General features: G+C 42.9%; 1 protein-coding gene across 1 annotated transcript; it reads left to right on the forward strand.

The window, feature by feature from the left end:
- The first annotated feature begins 4,759 nt into the window (after positions 1–4,759).
- On the forward strand, positions 4,760–13,834 carry LOC142767790 (luciferin 4-monooxygenase-like). The gene is given in 5 exon segments (XM_075870032.1): positions 4,760–5,041; positions 8,983–9,108; positions 9,110–9,128; positions 12,545–12,817; positions 13,785–13,834. Coding segments are annotated over 5 exon segments (750 nt in total).
- The last annotated feature ends 7,153 nt before the right edge of the window (positions 13,835–20,987 follow it).

The raw sequence follows: 20,987 nt of genomic DNA on the forward strand, positions 1-20,987 counted from the left end.
TATGTGTTTGTACATATCAGTTGTGCTCTCATACTTAATTATTTTTCTGACCACTTCCTCTGCCCCTACCTCGTTTCTGTCGTGAAGCTGTGACAAGTTGTGTATAGCTGTATTTATATTGTAGGAGCATATACTATCAATAAAAAATTATTTTTAGGCTACATGCAATTAGTTTTCATAGATTTTCATTTCTTTTGTCGGTGCTCAGGAGAGCTAAGCTCATGGCCGATATTTTAAAATGACATTTCTCTTTGCCAATGTTAATGAGAACAGTTTCATTATTATTGACAAGTTCATTCACATTGAATTTAGTTCTCATTATTATTGTTTCTATCAAAAAACGAGCTTTTGAAGTTATGCTTTTTTTGCTTGATTTGTTTTCGTGTGACAGCATGCAAGTAAAATGACAGTTATTGTCATTCCTTGTGAATCACACATTTTCCAAGTGACAGACTTTAGCACCTGGTCATCTACAGAAGTGTTATTCATTCTGGAAAAGGGCGAACAGCGGTGACTGACAACACAAACTAGGCTGCGTTATTCTTTTGTACTATATATGTCACTGTGCATTCATTTATAACTTTATAGAGCTCGGATTTCCTGCTTAAAATGTGACAACAACTGTAGAGTTTCCACATTTTTGCAACAATCCACATGCCTTTCATACAGTATTGCACATTTTCGTAAGCACCTTACAAAATCTGTATATTTCCGTAAGACCTTACATTCTGCATTTTCCTTATGAAAGCTTCTGTACACTCCATACACTTTCCTTATCCTTCCATCATTTACCCTCCGTATGCTCCATAAGTTTCCTTATCTTTCCTTATCCTTCCATATACTCCATAAAAAGCTTTCCATATATGCCATACATTTTCCTTATCTTTCCGTATACTCCATAAAAAGCTTTCCGTATACGCCATACAATTTCCTTATCCTTCCTTATACTCCATAAGAAGCGTTCCGTAAATGCCATACAACTTCCGTATATTTCCATAAAACTCCATATTTTTTCCGTATGTAGCATAAGGAAATGTTACGGAGTCCATATATTTTCCGTAAGATTTCATACGGAACGTTTCAGTAGGGCCCAGACAGCTTATCATCTTTAACCTTTCTTCCTCCTATCAGTGACCACAAAGTTCTTCACGCCACGTTTTTATTTTCTGCACCACCACGTGCAAAATGTAGCAAACAATCAGCCTATACGATAGAGGAAACTTCCGAGCCATTATTGACAAATTAGCTGCTTTTCTACCTAACTTTGAGTCTCGATTTCAAGAGCAATCTATTGACGATAACTGGGTGCTCTTTAAAAGTAAAATGATTCAATCACCAGAGAAACATATACCGAAAATTACCTTCCGTGAGAATCGGCAGATGCCGTGGTTCACTATTCACTTAAAGCGTTTAGAAAATAAGAAGAAAAGACTTCCGAGCTGCTAAACAGGGTACGAATGCTAACGTTTGGGAAAATATTATTCTCCCGAAAAAATGTATCTTTCTGCTGTTCGTGGTGCCAAGCAAGCTTTTTTTAACAATGACTTGCCCAAAATACTTAGAGAAAACCCAAAGAAATTCTGGCGCTAACATGACCCAAGTCATGTTAGCGCCTTAACACTGGCTGATAATTCGGAGAACAATATGTCTGATACTGACTGCGCCACAACTTTCAACAATGCCTTCGTCTCAGTTTTTACTAAGGATACTAGTGCTCCTCTACCTTTACTGTCTAGCAACAAAGTATCCAGCATGCCGGCCATTACGTTCAGCGTAGATGTATTTCAAATGTGATTGATAACCTAAAACTTTGGTCCTGTGCTGGTATCGATGCTATTAACTCAAAACTGTTAAGAAACACTAAAGATATATCTTCGTCATTTTTGTGTCTGTTGTTTGCTCAGTCGTTTTCAGTAGGTTGCATTCCTCACGACTGGAAAGTGGGAAAAGTCATTCCCATCTACAAAGCAGGTACCAGGCTTCACCCGCTAATTTATCGCCCCATCTCCCTTACGAGTCTGCCAAGTAAAATCATGGAGCACGTCCTGTAATCACTCATTATGTACCATTTGAATGCCAATCATTTCTTTCATCCGGCACAACATGGATTCCGCAAGGGCCTTTCTTGCGAAACGCAGCTAGCTATTTCCATTCACGACCTTCATACGAATCTTGACTGTAACAGACAAACTGACGCTATCTTCCTCGACTATGAAAAATCTTTTGACAAGGTTTCTCACCGACACTTGTTACATAAACTTTCCTTCTTAAACTTAAACTCCGACGTACTAAAATGACTTGAAGCATTTTTTGTCAACTGTTCGCAATTCGTCAGTGTCAGTGATCAGTCCTCCGTCCCACTTCCGGTTACTTCAGGTGTCCCTCAGGGGTCTGTTCTTGGCCCATTTCTTTTTGATATATATTAATGACTTACCCTTCATGTAACTTGTAAAATCCGTATGTTCGCAGACGACTGCGTGATTTATCATACCATTAACAATATTACTGACGCAGATACATTACAGCAAAATCTTAACCACGTGTAGTCTTGGTGTACCCGGTGGCTAATGACTCTCAATCCAAAAAATGCAAACATATATCATTTACCCCTAGTCACAGCCCCATTACTTCTTCTTACATGATAGCCAATAGTCTCATTGAAACAGTCCCATCATTCAAGTACCTAGGAGTATTAATTTCGTTTGATCCTGACTGGGGCACATATATAAATAGCATTTTGTCAACGGTGAACCAATAACTCGGCTTTTTGAGACGCCACTTACGTCATTCTCCACGCGACGTAAGATTACGAGCGTTCATAACACTAATCAGGCCTAAAGTTGAATATGCTTCACCAATCTGGGACCCATATCAAAAATACGTCATCAACGCACTTGAGTCTCTTCAAAATCGCGCAGCAAGATTCATTCATTCATACTACTTATATGACGTAAGCATATTCACCCTAAAAGAAAAATCTAAGCTACAATCCCTCTTACACCGCCTTACGATATCCAGCCTTAGTATTTTTCATAAGTTTTTTACAGTTCACTTTACCGCATGCCGTACATCACCCCACCATCAATAATATCGCAACGCACTGGTCACCCACTACAAGTTTCAAAACCGCGCACACACACTACTACTTTCTCTACTTCAATTTTTTCTCGTACAGCGTCAGAGTGGAATGCCCTTCCGCACCATGTTGTATCTACCAATAACTGTCACATGTTCTATGCTGCTGTGTCTTCAGTTTCACCAAATTAGTTGCCATTGATTGTACTTAACGCCAGTCTTTATTTCTACAGTGTTCATTGTGTGTTATTGTTGTATTTATTTGTACAGTGTTATTTTTGTGCAAGATTTTCAATGATTACTACGTTATATTGCCACATCATGTTGTTTCTTCTAATGTTACCAAAAGAATTACTTAGCGCGTGTTCTCGTTTTCACAGTGTATCAACATTTCTTTCTTTTACATTCTCCTCTTTTTCCAAAGTTCTATTGGTTTTTACCTTTATTTGGATTTACCCATTACATGTTGTCCCCACCCCTTATGTAACACCCCTTAAACGGGGCCTTTAAGGAAATAAACTGAACCTAACGGAGCTGAATGAGAAGTGGTAGACTGATATACCTTGCATGTGCAAGCAAGGATGGCGGCCCTGGACACTCCTAGACAAAAGAGCTTAAGTGGATGGCGCTTAACTACAATTGCCGTTACAGGTCGAGGGATCGAATCTTGACTGCGGTGGCTACAATTTCGATGGAGGCGAAATCGTTGTGTGCCCGTGTGCTCCTATGGGCGCTTGTTAAAGAGCCCCAGGTGGTCAAAATTTCCGGAGCCTTTCATTATGGCGTCTCTCATAAGCATTAGGTGGTTTCCGAACATTAAGTCCTACTTATCAATCAGTTAATACAATTGTTGTTATCTCAAAGTGACGGGTGTATGATAAAAATATAGATGTACTGTTTATAAGTTTGCATAGCCAGGACTGCAACCACAGGTAACGTTTTACGAACATTGCGAAGTAATTGACAACAAACTCCGAGAACTAAGACTATAATACGATTAGATTATTTTCGAAGGCTGTAGTCGATTTAGCCTACATATAAACTTGCATAGGTTTACATAAATGCGGTATCTTTTGATGGTTAGATGTAACAGCGTTCTTATTATGTTAAAACATCTGAATATTCGTTTGAAATAAGATGGTGTAGGATTTCAGGCTTATATCTTGAAACACTGTGCCATGCTATTCCAATTTTTTTGAGTAGTATTCAATAAGTATTCGTAATCGATTTTGCTCGATTACCATTCCCTTCAGTTCTAAATTTCACTCTTCGCACTACACTAAGTAGAGGTGGCTGACATTTCCGGTGTCTCCCATGATCACATCAAAGTCTAACAGATAGTATTAAGTTAACTAAGGCTTTATACCTTCTTTGTTATACTATCGTCGGCCATTTAAATATGGTACAATTGTATTAGGCCATTGTCGAAAGAAAACGTTCGTTAGAAAAAGGAGACGAGATTCCGACGTCTCTACATACTAATATGAATTGCTTATTCACACGGTAGATGATAAAAAATGCCATGAGCCGATATGTCCTTGGTTGCTTTTGTATATCGCTCATCAGTAAGAACCTCACTGATCACCTCAGTGGTCATCACCTCTACGGTGGTGTTAGTGGTAAACAATTCATCAGCCTTTGAAGAAAGCCTCTGCCTCGCCTTATCGTCACTTCTCACTCTTCCATGCAGATTACGTCTATGTTCTCATTTCCGACACGACTTCAGACTTTAGCAGAAGAGATGCTCCATGACGGAAAGCAGATCAGGAGCATCCGTCGCATCGGCGTGGCCGGTTCTTTACTTTCACAAGCAACGTATGATGCGGCCTTCAGGGCATTCGAGAATCTCGACAGCTTGGTCATCATGTACACTATGACGGAGAGCGGTGGCATCGTCTGTTCAACTTCTTTGCACGAGGCGATAGGAATTGGCATGGGTTTTCCAGGGGCCATGGTTGAAATCAAGGTATTTGTATAACTGTTCACAACGACGTTTTTTTATGCAGTACTGACCGTGTAACCTGAAAAGAATAAGAATTTTGCAGTTTAGAAACTTCGTTCGTGAGAACTATTCTCTTAATCTTGTAGATTTATGAAAGTAACCACCATCAACTCTAAAGCAAATAATATCTCGCCCAAACACTCCTAATTTTTTATTTCGTTTAGAACGTACCTAGCCCAGCTGCATTGTGTTTGTCGTAGAATTTGTGTCTACCTAAAGCGTTGTGGTGCACACAAGTTAGGTGATTTTTAACGCTCTTGCGTAAGGAGCTCGTTTTGCAGAAAATCCGGCGTCGGAATTGTTGGTTGTCAGCGAAAACCCATCTTATGCATGACCGAAAAATTGAGAAAGACACAAGTGAAATAAATACTATTAAGTAAATCCGGGTCTGCGTTTGAGATCAAACCCGGGTCATTTGCGTGTACGGGTCATCTGCTTGCGAATACGATGAAAATAACTATCTCTGCTTGGAAATGCAGTGATAGTAACTTTCATGTTTTACAAAAACACGTGACCTAATTACGTGCTTCATAATAAATTATGAAATAAGGCAATAAGAATGCCTGGTACAAGCGTACATGGCCACCGTGCATCAGAACATGCGGGTACTATAATGATTTCCATGCTTAAAGCCAGTCACACACTACAAAAGGCACACGCGTTACTGCTCCTATTTCCTAAGTGCGACGTAGCCGGTGCATAATTAGCTCGCAAAGATTTTATTCATTTAGTATTTGGAGTGTGCAATAAGGACAGGATATAGCTGTCAAGTGTTAAATTGAAGCCTAAGGAGCCCCAAGTTCTTATTGCAATTGCAATTATGTGGAGACTCTCGGCTGGGTTTTGCCACCGATATCACCGTCACTACCCATATACTTTTGAAGTTTGAAGTTTGAAGTTTATTTTTGCTTCCATTACAGAAACAAGGAGCAGGAGCAAAAGGCTACAAAGGCCTGACAAAGGGCTCCCACTCCTGTTGGCACTCAGCATCAACGGTACATATGACAATACAAAATTCATCACAGAAATTCATATCAAATTAAAGATCATATAAGCAGTATACAGACCATCTGATGAATAATACATGATAAAAAGATAACATGTAGGTTAAATCAAAATCAATCCGGATAAGCAGCCCGGAATACCAAAGAAATATGCACAATAAACAGTCGCAAAATACATAAGATTATTATTATACAGAATAAAATATACTGACTTCAGTAAAATATAACATAGGCAACGAGTGTGAATGGCATTATTCATTTGTGAAAAAAAACAAAAAACATAACAGTATGACACGAAAAAGATACGCATCATACATATTCCAATTGATGATTTATAATATACAGTTTCATAGATTTTTTCGACATAGTATTAAAATCAAGGGGGCTTAGGTGATTTATTAAATGCGGAACCTGGTAGCCTATATGCTGCCGGCCATAAGCTGTTCGGAACTTCGGTATTACCCTAGTTTCATTGCGTAGAGAATAACGACATTTTGATTGGGGTGATTTAGCTGTGTAGAGCTTGTTCTTTTTTATATGCTGAAATATTCTATAATAGTACATTTGGTTAGCTTTTAGCAAATTGTGTATACGTATACGTATCTGTATATATGAAAACACAAGAAAGAAAAATAATCCTGATAATTGCTTTGATGCTCGGAATCAATCAACCGAACCTACGTTTGTGAACGCGCGGCCTTAGCCACTGAGCCACCAAAGAGGACCTTTGAACGACAATCTATTTATATCTACCACTGGTAAATGGTGCGTTCTTAGCATTACCAGCGAGATGGCGTGATGAGTGCGTTCAGTGTAGTTCAGCGCAAAGGTCTGCGCCCAGCTCGTCACGATGCACCGATGCGTGCTCAATTCCCACGCATGCTTTGCTCCGCGCAGGCAGGGGGCTTTATCCGCGAATTTATCCTGTGGTGGGGGAGAATCGCGCGCCTTTGGCTTTGATCGAATGATTGCGTTCAGTTGCCGAGCGGACACATATCACTTCGCTCACTGGACAGGCCCTGTTGTCGAAAAAAGCGTGCTAAACAAAACGAAGTAACTGGGACAGTTGTTAGTTTGCACTCATATCTGTACCGATGATTACGTTTTGTGCATTGTTTTTGTTTAAACGGCGCGTTGAGTGCCAATCTGTAAACATTGTTAGTTAGCTGTCATCCTGTGTGTGTTGTTTTCGTGCATTTTTTGTGCGTGAGCAGCACGCTGCACGTTTCGATGTGCTTGCCATTCTAAATGTTACATTCCAAGTTTTTGATCTCGCATTCATTGATTCGCCCTTGCGGTGAAACTGTGACTTTTTCTTGCTTTAGCAAAACAACGTACTGCTGCGTGGATGGATGGATGGATGAATGGATGGATGAATAAACTTTATTGAGACTTCCGGAACGTGCTTCATCTCGTAGCGGGCCGTTTTCATGTCCAAACAGAAAGACGAAGTCTTTCTACTGCATCGCGTCCGAAGAAAAAAAAGTAGGTTTACACAAGCCTTTCCACAGGACCAAAATAAAGTTCTTTTCCTGCTTCCTTCCTCGCACTCGTTGTGCAAGGCGCCCGCATTGGTGTCTGCGCAAGCAGGTGTTTTGTGAGTGGTGTTACCACGGACCTTAGCCTACGGGCTGGGGGGGGGGGGGGTAATTAACTTTTTTTTCACTCTTAGCCGTGCATGTCTTTGCCATATCTGGGGAAAGGGAATGGGGGGTGTGTGACTTACTCAGGGTGATTGGACTTCTAAGGCCTTCTGGTAAATGCAACGCACCCCTTCAACACCGGCTTGGCGTCTTTTCCGATGTTTCTCTAAATATCTATTTTTCTTTCTCCTTTAAATTACAGCTTTTTCTGTATTGTCTTCTCTTCCATTTACTTCCTTGTTTCCTGGCGGCAAGTGAAACTTTTTGAGGTTTTAAGTCAGATTTGGTTATAGTAATGGCGTGCTGCTGGCTTTGTGCAGACCTGCTCACATGTTCTGCCACGTTGTAGGCGCTGTTGCCGAACGAACAACCTTTTCCATGGAATCGAAGAAATTACCCATGAATCCCCCCGCAAGAAGTGGCGCACAGATGCAAGTACACATCCCCCCACAAAAAAATAAACATGACTCGTTCTCCAAGTACCACGTTAGTCATTGTGTGTATCCTGACAAGAATGCTCGAAACATATCACCACTCCTTGCACCCAGGCACCTCACTGGGACAATCGGAAATATGCACAAGGCCACGAAGATGACCACTGGGTACTTTCTGGTGGAGGTCAAGGGGGAAACTTCGTATGAGAAGTTCACGGACCTTGTAGCGTTTCAGGAGAAGCCAATAACCCTCGCCGCTGACCGAGCTATGAACACCGTCGAATAGGTCTTGTCAGACAACAACTTAGTGACAATTTAGTGGATCTTTCGAATGAGGTAGTTCTAGGTAGCGGATATCCGCGATGAACGACCATGTGATATATAAAGCGATAAGTATTCGTATAGTTCAATTCAGTATATTATGAAACAATTATTAGCGTAGACAACAATACAATGTTTTTTTTTTTCACATCGTCTAAGTTGTCAGTGTTTCGGAATTATGTATTTCGAATATAAGCAACACCAATGTTTTTTAGATGAGAACTCAGTTCGACAATATAACGTTTCATTTTTGAGCTTCCTGTTAGCAGTTATCTGCCGTTGTATGTGCCTGATTCTGTGTACTTTGTAACCAATACATGTTTGTTTTTAGTTGATGAATTCTGACCTAGAAAACAGTTTTTTTTTCGACAGGGTGGCACCATCAGTTTCTAGTTGAGGTATATTTCTGAAAGTGACGGTGCTAACTAGCAGGCATGTTCATGATCAGGAAATATTCATAAATTAGAGAGCCCAGATTAGAAGAAAACCCCTGCCACACGCAGGTGGTGGACCCTGTGAGTAGAGTCATGCTGGGTCCAAATGAGCCAGGCGAAATCTGCTTCCGTATACCGACAGTGATGCGTGGCTATTACAACCGGCCAAAAGAGACAGCGGAATTTTTTCGAAGGAAATGGCTGGTGCCGATGAGGTGAGTAGCAGTTTCAGGCACTATAAAGAGACACTAAACAGAAGCAATAACTCGGTATAAATTTATAAATTTTGATTAGTTATAAACTGCAATTGATCAGTATATGCCACTATCAAAAGTTCGTTATCAGCGGAGAAAAGCTCCGTATGTGACGTCAGAAATTTCAAAACGCATTTTTCGCATTTTTTCGACACTGGTATGAAAAAATTGGCTGAAATTTCTTGTGCCAGGTAATTGGCACCCGCAGGTGGCTACGTACTTCATTTTTAGTGATTGGAAGTTGCGTAGGAACTAGTAAACTCCTTCAAAATCCATGACGTCGTGGTGTTCGGTGCGAGGCCGAAAGTCGAGACTCCACCCGCATTTTTTTTCGCGCGTTTTCTTTAGGGATCCTTCATGTGCCGCGGATCCGTGTTTTAGGGTCGTGACAACTTCGAACATGGTTGCTTACTCTGGCTAAACCGGCTGCCATACTTCACGGGCCGCCATGTTGGTTCTGAGTGGTCGCTCATTTACATTAAAGGGAGCGTGGGTTTCGACAAGGTTTGGGTAGGTTTTTTTTTCCCTACAGCAAGTTCTGAAGGCTGAAGGGTTGTATTCTGAAGTTAGCCGCGGTTTTGTAGAAGAAGAAAGACATGTTCGTGGCTCTAGTTTGTTTAAAATACTGTTAAAACAGTTCATTTCTCCTACCTGTTAGACCCACCGCATCGGTGGAGTGAGGATATTTAGAGAGCCTTTATATGCGAGGGAGAGAACCTCGATGTCGCTGTCAATGGACTTCAATGCCTGCACGGCATTGCTAAAGCAAGTTCATCTCAGCACTGCAGACACCTTAAATGCCTTCTAGTGCAAAGCTCGAAACCGTGCTGTTTATATGGTGGTACCCATAAAACAGGGAAGGCAGATCAAACATCTGGGTAGCTCGCGAAGTTCTATGTCAACCGCATATCTCCGCTAGCTTGTTCCTCGTACCTGAAATGTTGCTTTTGTTCATAATATATTTTACTGCAGTAATTTTAGTTCCTTCGAACGAATCTGCACATTGGACTCCTTAAAATCCTTACAAGCTGTAAGCATTTCCCGAAAATAGTAAGGCACTCAATCATATTACACCAACCCTAACCCCACAAAAGCCTGCAGATTAGGCTAGAAGAAAACAAAGGGGAGCAACAAGGGACAAACTAAGTTTTTTCAGGTCATGTTTTATTGCAAACTGCATGCAACCGGCATGTGGCCTTAATTTCTTCAAACCATCCTTTATCCATTGCTAAGATCTCGTGTCCTTGCAGTGGGCCTACAATAAAGCAAGAAGACGAAAAGTCATACATGGCGCCGACCACGTCACAGAGTCCATACTTATTTTCTCTACAAGCACTAAATAAAAACTGAGTTTACGATATCAAAGCATCCGTGTGGCTGGTTATGAAACAAATGCAGCACATAGGGCATATTTGAGTTATGGGCCAACAACCAACTTGCTAAGTGCACATAAACTGCACCATTCATACCGACAGACAGACAGAAAATCAGACGGACACGAACAGTAAATCTGTCGCATTTTATGTTAAAGAGCAATCCTTTTTGTAATTATTGAGCGAGTTTCGGTGTGGTTGCGCGTGTCATTCAAGGGCAGAACGAATACTCCAAGGCAAGCTGCACAAAATTTAGTTCTGTTGCAACTGTGCGAGACTTCGAGAGTCTACAGAGAACGCGTTCGTCGGCTCGTCTGTCTACCTTTCCTAATGCCCTTCCACAGCGACCGAGGTGAAATTGCAGGAACACGAACATCTGCAAGCAAAAGAAGATATGAACACGAGCTTCTCTAGATGGTTCACGGGCCTGGTGTTTTCCGCAACGAATGCGGTGACGGCTTCGGAAATCGATGAAGCGCAGATAGTGAATGCGTGCAGGACCACTCATTCGACTAGTCATATCATTCGGATGGTGAACTGTGCTTCGACTACAGGAATAAACAAGCATACTAAACCAGCTTTCGCTCGCATAGCCCGGCGTAGCCGAACGAAGCCTGATTCATTTTTAAACTGTGCACGTTGTCGTGTTTTTTTTTTTCCTCAGACTGCTTTTCATCTCATGGCTAAGTCAGCCTTTTCAAGAAGTGTGCGGCAATATACTCAACCCACTCGCAATACAACGGGTACTCACCTCACAAACACGGGGAAGTGATCGGCTCCAAGCAGTCTCAGTTCACTTGTGTAATCTAGGTTTTCCGTTGGATAGGGCAAGTCGGAAAGTGGGGAAGTCTCATTGCGGCACGCAGCACCCTGGTATTTACACTTCAAGGTCATTGCAGGTGTGCTCAGCGCGGAGCTGGTGTCGTAGTGGAAGCTACGTGTACGGTGTAGCCAAACGTAGCTCATACCGCAGCTTGCTCGCCCGCGCCATCATGCAGCTGGTCAAGTGCGACGCAGCAGGAACGGCTGGCCGCAAGAACCAACATGGCGCTAGTTTCCATGAAAACCGGGACTGGCAACAATGTGTTTTAGCAGACGGCGGCAAGTCAAGACAAGTCAAGTTTATTAAATAATTCATTTGAGTTACAAGGTTAGTGGTGGGTCAAAGACTGACACCACCCTAAAACACGGAGACGCGTGCACATGAAGGCTCCCTAGTTATTTAGCTTACCAAGTGTCATGTCGCGGTAACAGTGGTGTTTACGCGGTTTTAGAAATGTACTTTATTATTGAGCGCAAATTAATTTAGCTGTTTAGTGGCCCGTGATGTCGATGTATATTTTCTTTGCAAAGCGGTGCCTCGACTATCAGTCCTCGCGTCACTTTAATATATCAAAACAGTGGCCTACATGTTGGAGTTGTCGCCGATTTCTCTATAGTAAGAGGATGGCGTCTGTTTATGAAAAGTGTTTAATGATTTCAAGTACATCGCACTCAACTATGACAGAGCAGTGAGTCATCCCAGATGTACAGTAAACATACAAATACTGTCTAAAGCACAAAAAGCATCGCCCTGTAGGTGAACAGTCATTCGATCGTGCGATCCTGGCCTGTGTTATATTGCTCCAAAGGTGGATTAATCAGTTTTTAAAAACTCAGCAGCCAATTTCTAATCAGTTAGCTCTATCTAAAAAACCACAGCGCATATGTCCGTCACTTTCGAAGGACAGTCATGCTCGTTTGTTTTTTCACTTGAACCGTTAGTATGTTTTCTCGGATAACTCAACCACGCGCAATAAGAGGTAAAGGTTCGTCATAATACCTAAAACACTGTTTCGTGAAGGAGCAATCTTGCGATCTCTAGAGAAAGATTAGGCCATTCATGTTTATGACCAAAAACTTGTGCCACAAAGATGGGTCATTACTCAGTTATCCAAAATGCGCGAGAGGTGCTTAACATGTATATTTAAAAACTCATAGTGCTCTTTCTCCGATTTTTTTCAGGTGACATTGGTTATTACGACGAGGACGGGCGTTTCTATTTCGTCCAGAGGCTGAAAGAGATGATAAAATGCATGGACAACCAAGTTGTTCCTGCTGAGCTTGAGCAATTGCTGCTTCAGGAGCACTCCGTAGACATTGCCGAAGTGACAGTGGTGGGGCTACCGCACCCTTTATACAGAGAAGCACCAGCGGCTGCGGTAGTGCCCCGGGGCCAATACATGTGTCACAAGGCCGCGGGGCCCTTGGCTGATAAGATGAAGGCTACCATCACAGGTACGGTTCCGCTTTTATGCCAATAGTGTTTCTTTATATATTTTGAATACTGCTCGCCTCTTTCCGAGACCATAGTAGATGAGCATACAAGTTTGACATACAGCTACAAAAATTAAATCGAGACTCGACGAATTTCTGTCGTCGTGTTCATGTCTTGTATGTATGTATGTATATGTATGTATGTATGTATGTATGTATGTATGTATGTATGTATGTATGTATGTATGTATGTATGTATGTATGTATTTAAGTGTGTATGTATCTATGTATGTATGTATGTATGTATGTATATACGTATGTATGTAATGTATGTATGTATGTATGTATGTATGTATGTATGTATGTATGTATGTATGTATGTATGTATGTATGTATGTATGTATGTATGTATGTATGTATGTGCGTATGTACATACGTAGGTAGGTAGGTAGGTAATACATGTAGGTAGCTAAGACAGGTAGGTAGGTAAAGCCACGAACAAAAATAAATTGGTCGAAGGAGTTTGCGACCGGCGCTGTTGAGACTTCAATCTGTGACTCCTAACTCCGCAGCCTACCGCTTTCGAAAGCTCTGCCACGTGCCACTGGTTACTTGGAATGGTAACGGTGAGCATTTACCGCTGCTGGTACGCAGATCTCGGAAGCGCTTCGGCATGTTCAGTACCACCCTCCAGGTGGTGCTAAGGATGCGCTTTAAAGCAACGCTACTAGATCTTGTTTCAGCTGTTTTTGAAAGGTCCATGGAAGAGAAACCCATTTTTGTACCAATTCGCACTGTGCGACGCCGAACAAGCAATGCTTGGAACGCCATACGCCGAAGGCGGCGTTGAGGGACACCCCACGCGTCGCAATGTCCAGTGAGGAGGCGCTGGCGTAGTCATCATCCGCTGATCAATCAGGAAGAAGTAATAACTGTTCCAGCTGTATATGTGCACGTGTTCTGTGTATACCTGTGCATTCTTATCAAGCGTCATTCTTTGAGATTGAGCTGCGGGCTGGCCCCGCCGCGGTGGTCTAGTGGCTAAGGTACTCGGCTGCTGACCCGCAGGCCGCGGGTTCAAATCCCGGCTGCGACGGCTGCATTTCCGATGGAGGCGGTAATGTCGTAGGCCCGTGTGCTCAGATTTGGGTGCACGTTAAAGAACCCCAGGTGGTCAAAATTTTCGGAGCCCTCCGCTACGGCGTCTCTCATAATCATATGGTGGTTTTGGAACGTTAAACCGCACAAATCAGTCAATCAATGAGCTGCGGGCTGAGAGTGTTGCCCTGACCAAGCATTAATAATGGCGTCCCACTAGTCTGTATGCTGATCAAGGTTCTTCAAAGAATGGTTCCGGCTACAACGCAGAGGCCAAAACAATGTACGTTTACACAGAGTTGTTTACCAAGAGGGTCCTTACAAAACCTTGATTTACCTCATGATTTTATTCCTAGCTTTCGGCTTGGTAGGGGGCTGGTGTATCTCAGATATCATGAGATCTTTTACACCAGCGACATTACGGCAGGTGGTGTTCCACGTACTAAATATTTCCAGGTTTTGTTTAACAATGTCAATTTCTAGCGCAGTTCAGTTCCGGCTAAGTATTTCTCATGTCTCTGTTGAGTTACCTGTATTGCTAGCTAAGGGTAGCACTTAAGACAAGTTTTGTCTGAAGATGTAGACACCTGCGAATGCACCCGCTTACAAAAAGTACCAAAAAAAACATCCATAATAGCAGGTCGAGTGGTGTGCAAAGAAGATTTGCCTCAGATGAGTTGTCAGTGTAATTTGCAGCGTAAATAAATTGTACATGGCTGTAAATAAATTACAGCCAAGTTCTTTCGAGGATCCCTTCTCTTGTAATATTATTTCACCATGATTAGAGTGTCGTTCTCACTTTCCGAAAAGTACTAAGTCCGGACGTCCTCAATAGCTGCTATATTAGTGGGCATACTGTGGAATATATGATATTCTAAATGTACACTAGAGGGAACTCTGACGCTAGTGTATATGTTAGCTGCAAGGCATGGTACTTAAGCCAGCAAGGGAATGATGAGTAGTACAGAAATTTGTATAATCGTTGTTCTATCGGCTCCGTTTGACTTCGCGTGGCATGGAGCCAATTTGTAACAGGGCGACCATCGGAAAATGTGCAGCAGTTGCAATTCACTGAAGTTCACATCATGAAGGTCATGAAGTTCAGAACCAATTGCTCTTTTACTTCAAACACAAACAAACTAGAACAATAAACATAGCCGCCAGTGCGCTCGAAGCTCGCAGGCATGAAGACTAGGCAAATTAGTGTACATGCCGTCATTCTCTTGGTGGTGGAACGATAACAGCGCCAGAGTCCCTCTAGTTAGTTTCAGGAAGTTATGCTTCGGAAGATTTCGTTCTATTATAAAAGTACGTGAATCTTGTGCCCTCCTAATGTATTGAACTTAAAACCTGTGTGTGTCTCCTGGCCAGAGAGAAAGACGTACAGAAGCAATGGAGGTTACAGTTACGAATGCGAGTGATTGGAGGAAAAGTCGTGGTAGATCAAAAATGTTGCAGTGTTTTATTAGTTTATATTTGCTGCGGCTAAGCTATATTTGGTACACCTGAGCAATTCTGCCCAATCTTTTCGCAGAAAAACTGGCTATCCACAAGCACCTTTACGGAGGCGTCTTTCTGTTCGACTCCTTGCCGAAGACAGAAAAGGCAAAAGTAAACCGAAGAGCAATAGTGGAACAGTGTGCTCATAAAGTAAGTTTGTAATAAATAAAGAAGTTACAGTCTTTCAAACACACGTGTTCAAATTTTCATGGTGTTTCCTTTTCTAAGGAGATTATACTGCTGGCTTATAGTGTAGGGCGCATAGTCGTTGCTCAAACTCCGAGCACTTTCTTACAAATTTATCGAACTGGTGAAGACAGAGCAAGGATGTATAGAATATATGATAAACAGTTATGTGATTATTTTTCTAAAGTCCAAGGAGCCGCACAGTATGTGGATGCAATCAACACCAGTTAAGTATTTTCCGCCTCGTCGTGGCCCACACGTGTCTCTCGGAGAGGTGGCATATTTATTTATTTTATTTATTTATTTAGGTACCCCAAGGGCCCAAATGGGCATTACATAGGGGGGGGGGGGGGGAATGGGTTTAAAGCCGACACAACGTACAATATTGTTAAAAGAAAGAATCAACACAACAAAAGTGACATTACAATATCATAAAGGCAGCAAAAGTACACAATTGCAAAGTACAGCGTGAAACATATAAAAAAATTGCCCGCAGCTTCCCTCGGGCGAACACTGAGGAGGATGCGGAGCATATAATTGGTTAACGGGGTGTTAAAGTGCGACTTACTTGGGTCGATGGCTAAATTGGTTAACGTGGTTGTGAAATGGGGTGTTAAATTGCGACTTACTTGGGTCGATGGCTAAATTGGTTAACGTGGTTGTAGGAGGGGGTGTTAAATGAGTGAACACGTACACACGTATGCGAAAGGGCGGCGCTGGTCGAAGGGACGTCGATCATTGTGTTTGTGGATTCGTTGGAATTCATTTCACCGCGACCTTGGACGTCGACGCGCCGTACAAACCAACCGACGAGCGGCAACTGAGCGAGCGAGCGCCGACCTTGAGTATATATACAGCACGACGGCGCATGCACTGTCAGCTGTTGAATGTTCTCGAAGCGCGACGCCACATGCGCGTCCACTGGAGAATCAGGAGAATTGTAGATGTCGAACGCGGTGTGTAGAGGAGGAAGGGTGCACAGATGGTGGAGGAGTGAAGCGCGCGCGGTGTGTAGAGGAGGAAGGGATGCACAGATGGTGGAAGAGTGGGCGACGGCGCGACGGCGCATGCGCGCGCGTCAGCTGTCGAATGTTCGAGAAGCGGTGCGGACGGCGCACTACAAGGCGCGAGTATAAGATGCTCCGCATCTAAAAGTGTAAATGTGACAGAAAATCTGGTATTTGGAAGGCAGGAACACACATTTACAGCCTAGAAAAGATGAGCATGTTGAAGACAAGTTACAGGGTATTTTGATTAGCTAGAAAAGCGAGGAGTGCGGTTTGAAAAGAAGAGGTGTCTGTTTGGTTCACTAGGCTACTAGGTAAAGAATTCCATTCATTGATTGCCAGAACAAGGGGTGAGTTCTGATATTTGTTTGTTCGGGCAAAAATTGGGCCAACTTTGTGAGCGTGGTCAGCGCGTGCGGACGTATGGGGTGCCGGGAGTATAAATTTGCGAGCGAATGGTGTTGGATGATGGTACAGTGTGTGAAAAAAAATTAATCTTGACAACTGCCTGCGTTGGGTGAGAGGGGGGAGATTAAGTTCATCCTTCAAGGCAGATACACTCTGGTATCTTGAGTACGATGACAGAATGAAGCGCGCGGCCTTGTTCTGTACGGATTCAAGCATGTTAGTCAGACACATCTGAAGTGGATGCCAGATGATTTGCGCGTATTCTAGTGAAGAGCGGATAAGAGCATTATACGCGTGAAGTCGTGTCTCTGAATTAGCTAAATAAAGGTGACGCTTCAGCAGGCCGAGCTTTTTACACGCCTTCGATGTGATTTTTTTTATATGGGGGGCCCAGCTTAAATCGGAGGTGAATGTAACTCCCAGATATTTGAAAGATGAAACTGTTTCTATTTTGGCATTATCTATTAAGTAATTATAAGTTTCGGATCTTGTCCTAGAAGAAAATTGCACATACTTAGTTTTTTCTACGTTTATTTTCATCAGCCATTTTTCGCACCATTCAGTCACAAAGCGAGATGTTGCGTTGTGCTTGCGTTCAAGCATAATCATCATTAATATAGTTAGAGCAGTAGCGCTGGTAGTGCCGCCCAGCGGCGAGGCTAGGTGACCGCACAGAGATGATTCGGGGCTCTCTTTGGCGAGGGACGGCTGACGCGATTGGTCGTCTTTTCACGGGTATTCGCGGGATCCGAAAACTGTGGGCCGTGTCCCGTAGGTGCCTTGTGGTGATTCGATCATTGGGGATGGCATCTTCGCGTAACCTTCTGTTAGTTATTCTGTTTGAGTGTCTTATTGGGATTATTGTATAAGGTTGTTTCTAGCGTGTCACCAGTGAGGTTTTCGATCGGCTGGCGATATTGTTGTTTGTAACGGTTGTTGAATAAATGTTCACGATGTATGGATTGATTATAGTGCATCTCTCTGTGCGTGCGTTTCAAGAGCGGCACTCTGGTCCGCTACTCCACAACAAATATTTTAATAATGCTATATTATAGTATTGCTAAACAAAAAAAATGAGGACCCTTAGCTTCACCTTTCAAAGTTAAACGCGATCGTGGATCTGGCCCTTAGTGCGCCCTTCAACTGCAAAGGGCATACCTGATAATGTTTTGTTACATACACACACACGCACACAGTAGATTGTACCAGCGCGCGCGCGCGAATGTAACATACAATTTTTTTTATCTAAAGCAAGATTTGCAAAGCCTCTAAAATACATGTCGCACGCTTGCCATCTTGGAGACCATAAAGAGTCTCACAATGCCTCACAGATGGCAGCACATTATCTAGCGTTTGCCATTTGCTTGATCAATGCCTCTGGAAAGTAATGATAGGTTTTCCGCGAGATCGACATAGTTTTCTATTTTTACAGCTATTTGAAAGTTCCGGTGTGTTTTTAGCGTTGATGGCTCCACTATCTCGGCCTTTTTCTACATAACTTGAGGCCTCCCAAAGGCGCGTACAAATTGCCAAATGAGCTTGTTTTCGTCATGACACCTGCCGAACAAAATGCGTTCACCTCATGATCACCAGCGCGCGTGCTAAACACTGGAACACAAAGCGTACTTTTTTCCTTTAATCCATGAAATCATCACCAGTAATGGTGAACTATAAGCGTACGTTGTCATGGCTGCTAACGGCACGCCATTCATATACACCATATACTATTTGGCAGTCTTCAGAGCTCAGCCTCTTTAGCGTATTTTAGTCATCAGTAGCGAGATGGCGCGACGTGTTCGCGTCGCGGGAGCTAAAGTCGTCGCTTTTCGCGTTTCGTTGAGCGCCGTCTCCGAGGCGCATGGTCTCTCCTGCGCGCACGCTTACCAGACGCGTTATTCCAAAGGGCACAAAGGTCAGTTCTCTTGCTTCCACAGCTGCCTTTACGGAAAGCAAACGCTGCTCATAAAGGAATGTGCAAGAATTGTGGCAGTTGTTCACGCTCGTCTTGTGTATCTTGTGCGTTCGTTTAGTGCGCCTTTCTGATTGAAACAGCCCGAATTAAGGGTCAAGCTGTGTCAGTAGATATTCCGCGTTCGTCCTGTGCATGCCCATTTTGTGCGTGCTTTCTGCTTGAGGTGCGTGCGGTACGTTTCGAGATGCTTGGTTTTCTTCGCGTGATTTCGCAATTCGTTGCTCTAGCATTAATTCTTTCACTCCTGTGGCTAAACTATGCACAATTAGCGCCCAACTACCTGCGTGGAAACATATTTCACTTTCGTGTTATCATCGTCATCATCATCATTATCATGAGCCTGACTACGTCCACTGCAGGACAAAAGCTTCTGCCATGTTCTGCCAGTAAACTCGCTCATGTGCTTGCTGCTGCCATTTTATACCCATAAACTTCTTAATCTCATGTGCCCACCTAACTTTCTGTCTCCCTCTAATACGCTTGCCTTCGTAACCAGCGGTTATCCTGTCGACGCGCTATAGCCCGGCCCATGTCCATTTCCAGTTCTTGCATTCAACGATGATTTCTTTAACCCCGGTTTGTTCCCTGATCCAGCCTGCTTTCTTCTCGTCTCTTACGATTACACATTCCATTTTTCTTTCGATTGCTCGCTGCGTCGTCCTCATTTTAGGCGAAACCCTCTTTGTAAGTCTCCAGGTCTCTCCTCTGATGCCGAGTACCGGCAAGATTCAGTTGGTATATGCTATAAAATATCATCATCAAACGCCACAAGCCTGAAACAAGCACGTGCTACTTCACTTCTAATAAACCGTATTCGATCAAAGCAGTCCCCGATCTCGATCGTCTTAATATATTCCTACCTCTTGAGGGATAATGGTAATCTACCTGTCGTAATTTGAGAGTGCTAGTCAGATGTGCTTCGCTCCATTCTAGTTACTTAAACTCTGGTTCGGCTCCGCGGTTATAACCTTTCCTAAGTAGACATAGTGTGTAAGAACTTCTGGTACACAATTACCTATCTTGAAACGCAATTCTCTTCCGAGGTTGTTGTACATTATTTTTGTTTTCTGCAGATTATCTTTTAGACCTACCTTTTTGCTCTCCTTATCTAACTCTGTGATTACTCGTCCTCTGAGTTACCCTTCCCAATCGAGGCCCCTGAAAATCTCCTGTAAGCACGCGGTAAATAGAATTGGGGTGATTTTAACTCAATGATTTACACCCTTCTTGATTGATACTCTGTTGCTTTCAATAAAAAGCACTGTTGTACCAAAGCTCGCGTTATATCAATGCCTACAAAGAGAAACCAGCCACGTTTTCTTTTTGCCAGATTGCGCAGACATGGTGATTTTTCTAAGTGAACGTTCGTTCCAAAAATAAAAAAAACAGTCGTTATATGGCACTTGCTCACGTATTTCATTTTGTCACACTGTGCCTGCTCAAATAGTTCAAGATGAATATGTTTTATCAAAGCTAAATTACAGTTGCGCTTATACTATAGTCGGTGACTTCAACGTTAACATTAGATAATTTTAGTTCAGCACGTGCAACGGCCTAGCACACGCAAAGCGAGAGAGGGAGATAGACTGCGCATGCGCTGAACCTAAGAGAGATGCATGTGTTCGTGCACGCTAGATTGTGACGATTGCGTGTACCAACGTTGCACCTGCTACGGCCATTGCGTACCTTTCTGGCGGCTCTCGTGAGATCTCGTACTGCCGAAATGAAACAGACGAGATGACTGATACTGACATTACGATTGCCAAGAATGTCAGTGAGCAGTTTGGCGGATTTGGAACGCAAATAAGTAAGCTGAAGCCAGTAGAAGAACAGGTTCAGTGAATCGTGATAACCGCTGGGCCGGAGCACAACGCTGAACGACCAGACAACGTTATTAACGAAGCAGTAACTGAATCAGTTGGTGACGCGAAGCACACCACCGGAATTGTGGGCGGTGTACGGGACGTCGTGTGTGTGATCCCTTTGAACTGTGGTGGTTGCTGGATGTTCTATTCAGAAG

Source organism: Rhipicephalus microplus, chromosome 7 (genome assembly GCF_043290135.1).
Source record: "Rhipicephalus microplus isolate Deutch F79 chromosome 7, USDA_Rmic, whole genome shotgun sequence".
In the NCBI taxonomy this organism is placed as follows: domain Eukaryota; kingdom Metazoa; phylum Arthropoda; class Arachnida; order Ixodida; family Ixodidae; genus Rhipicephalus; species Rhipicephalus microplus.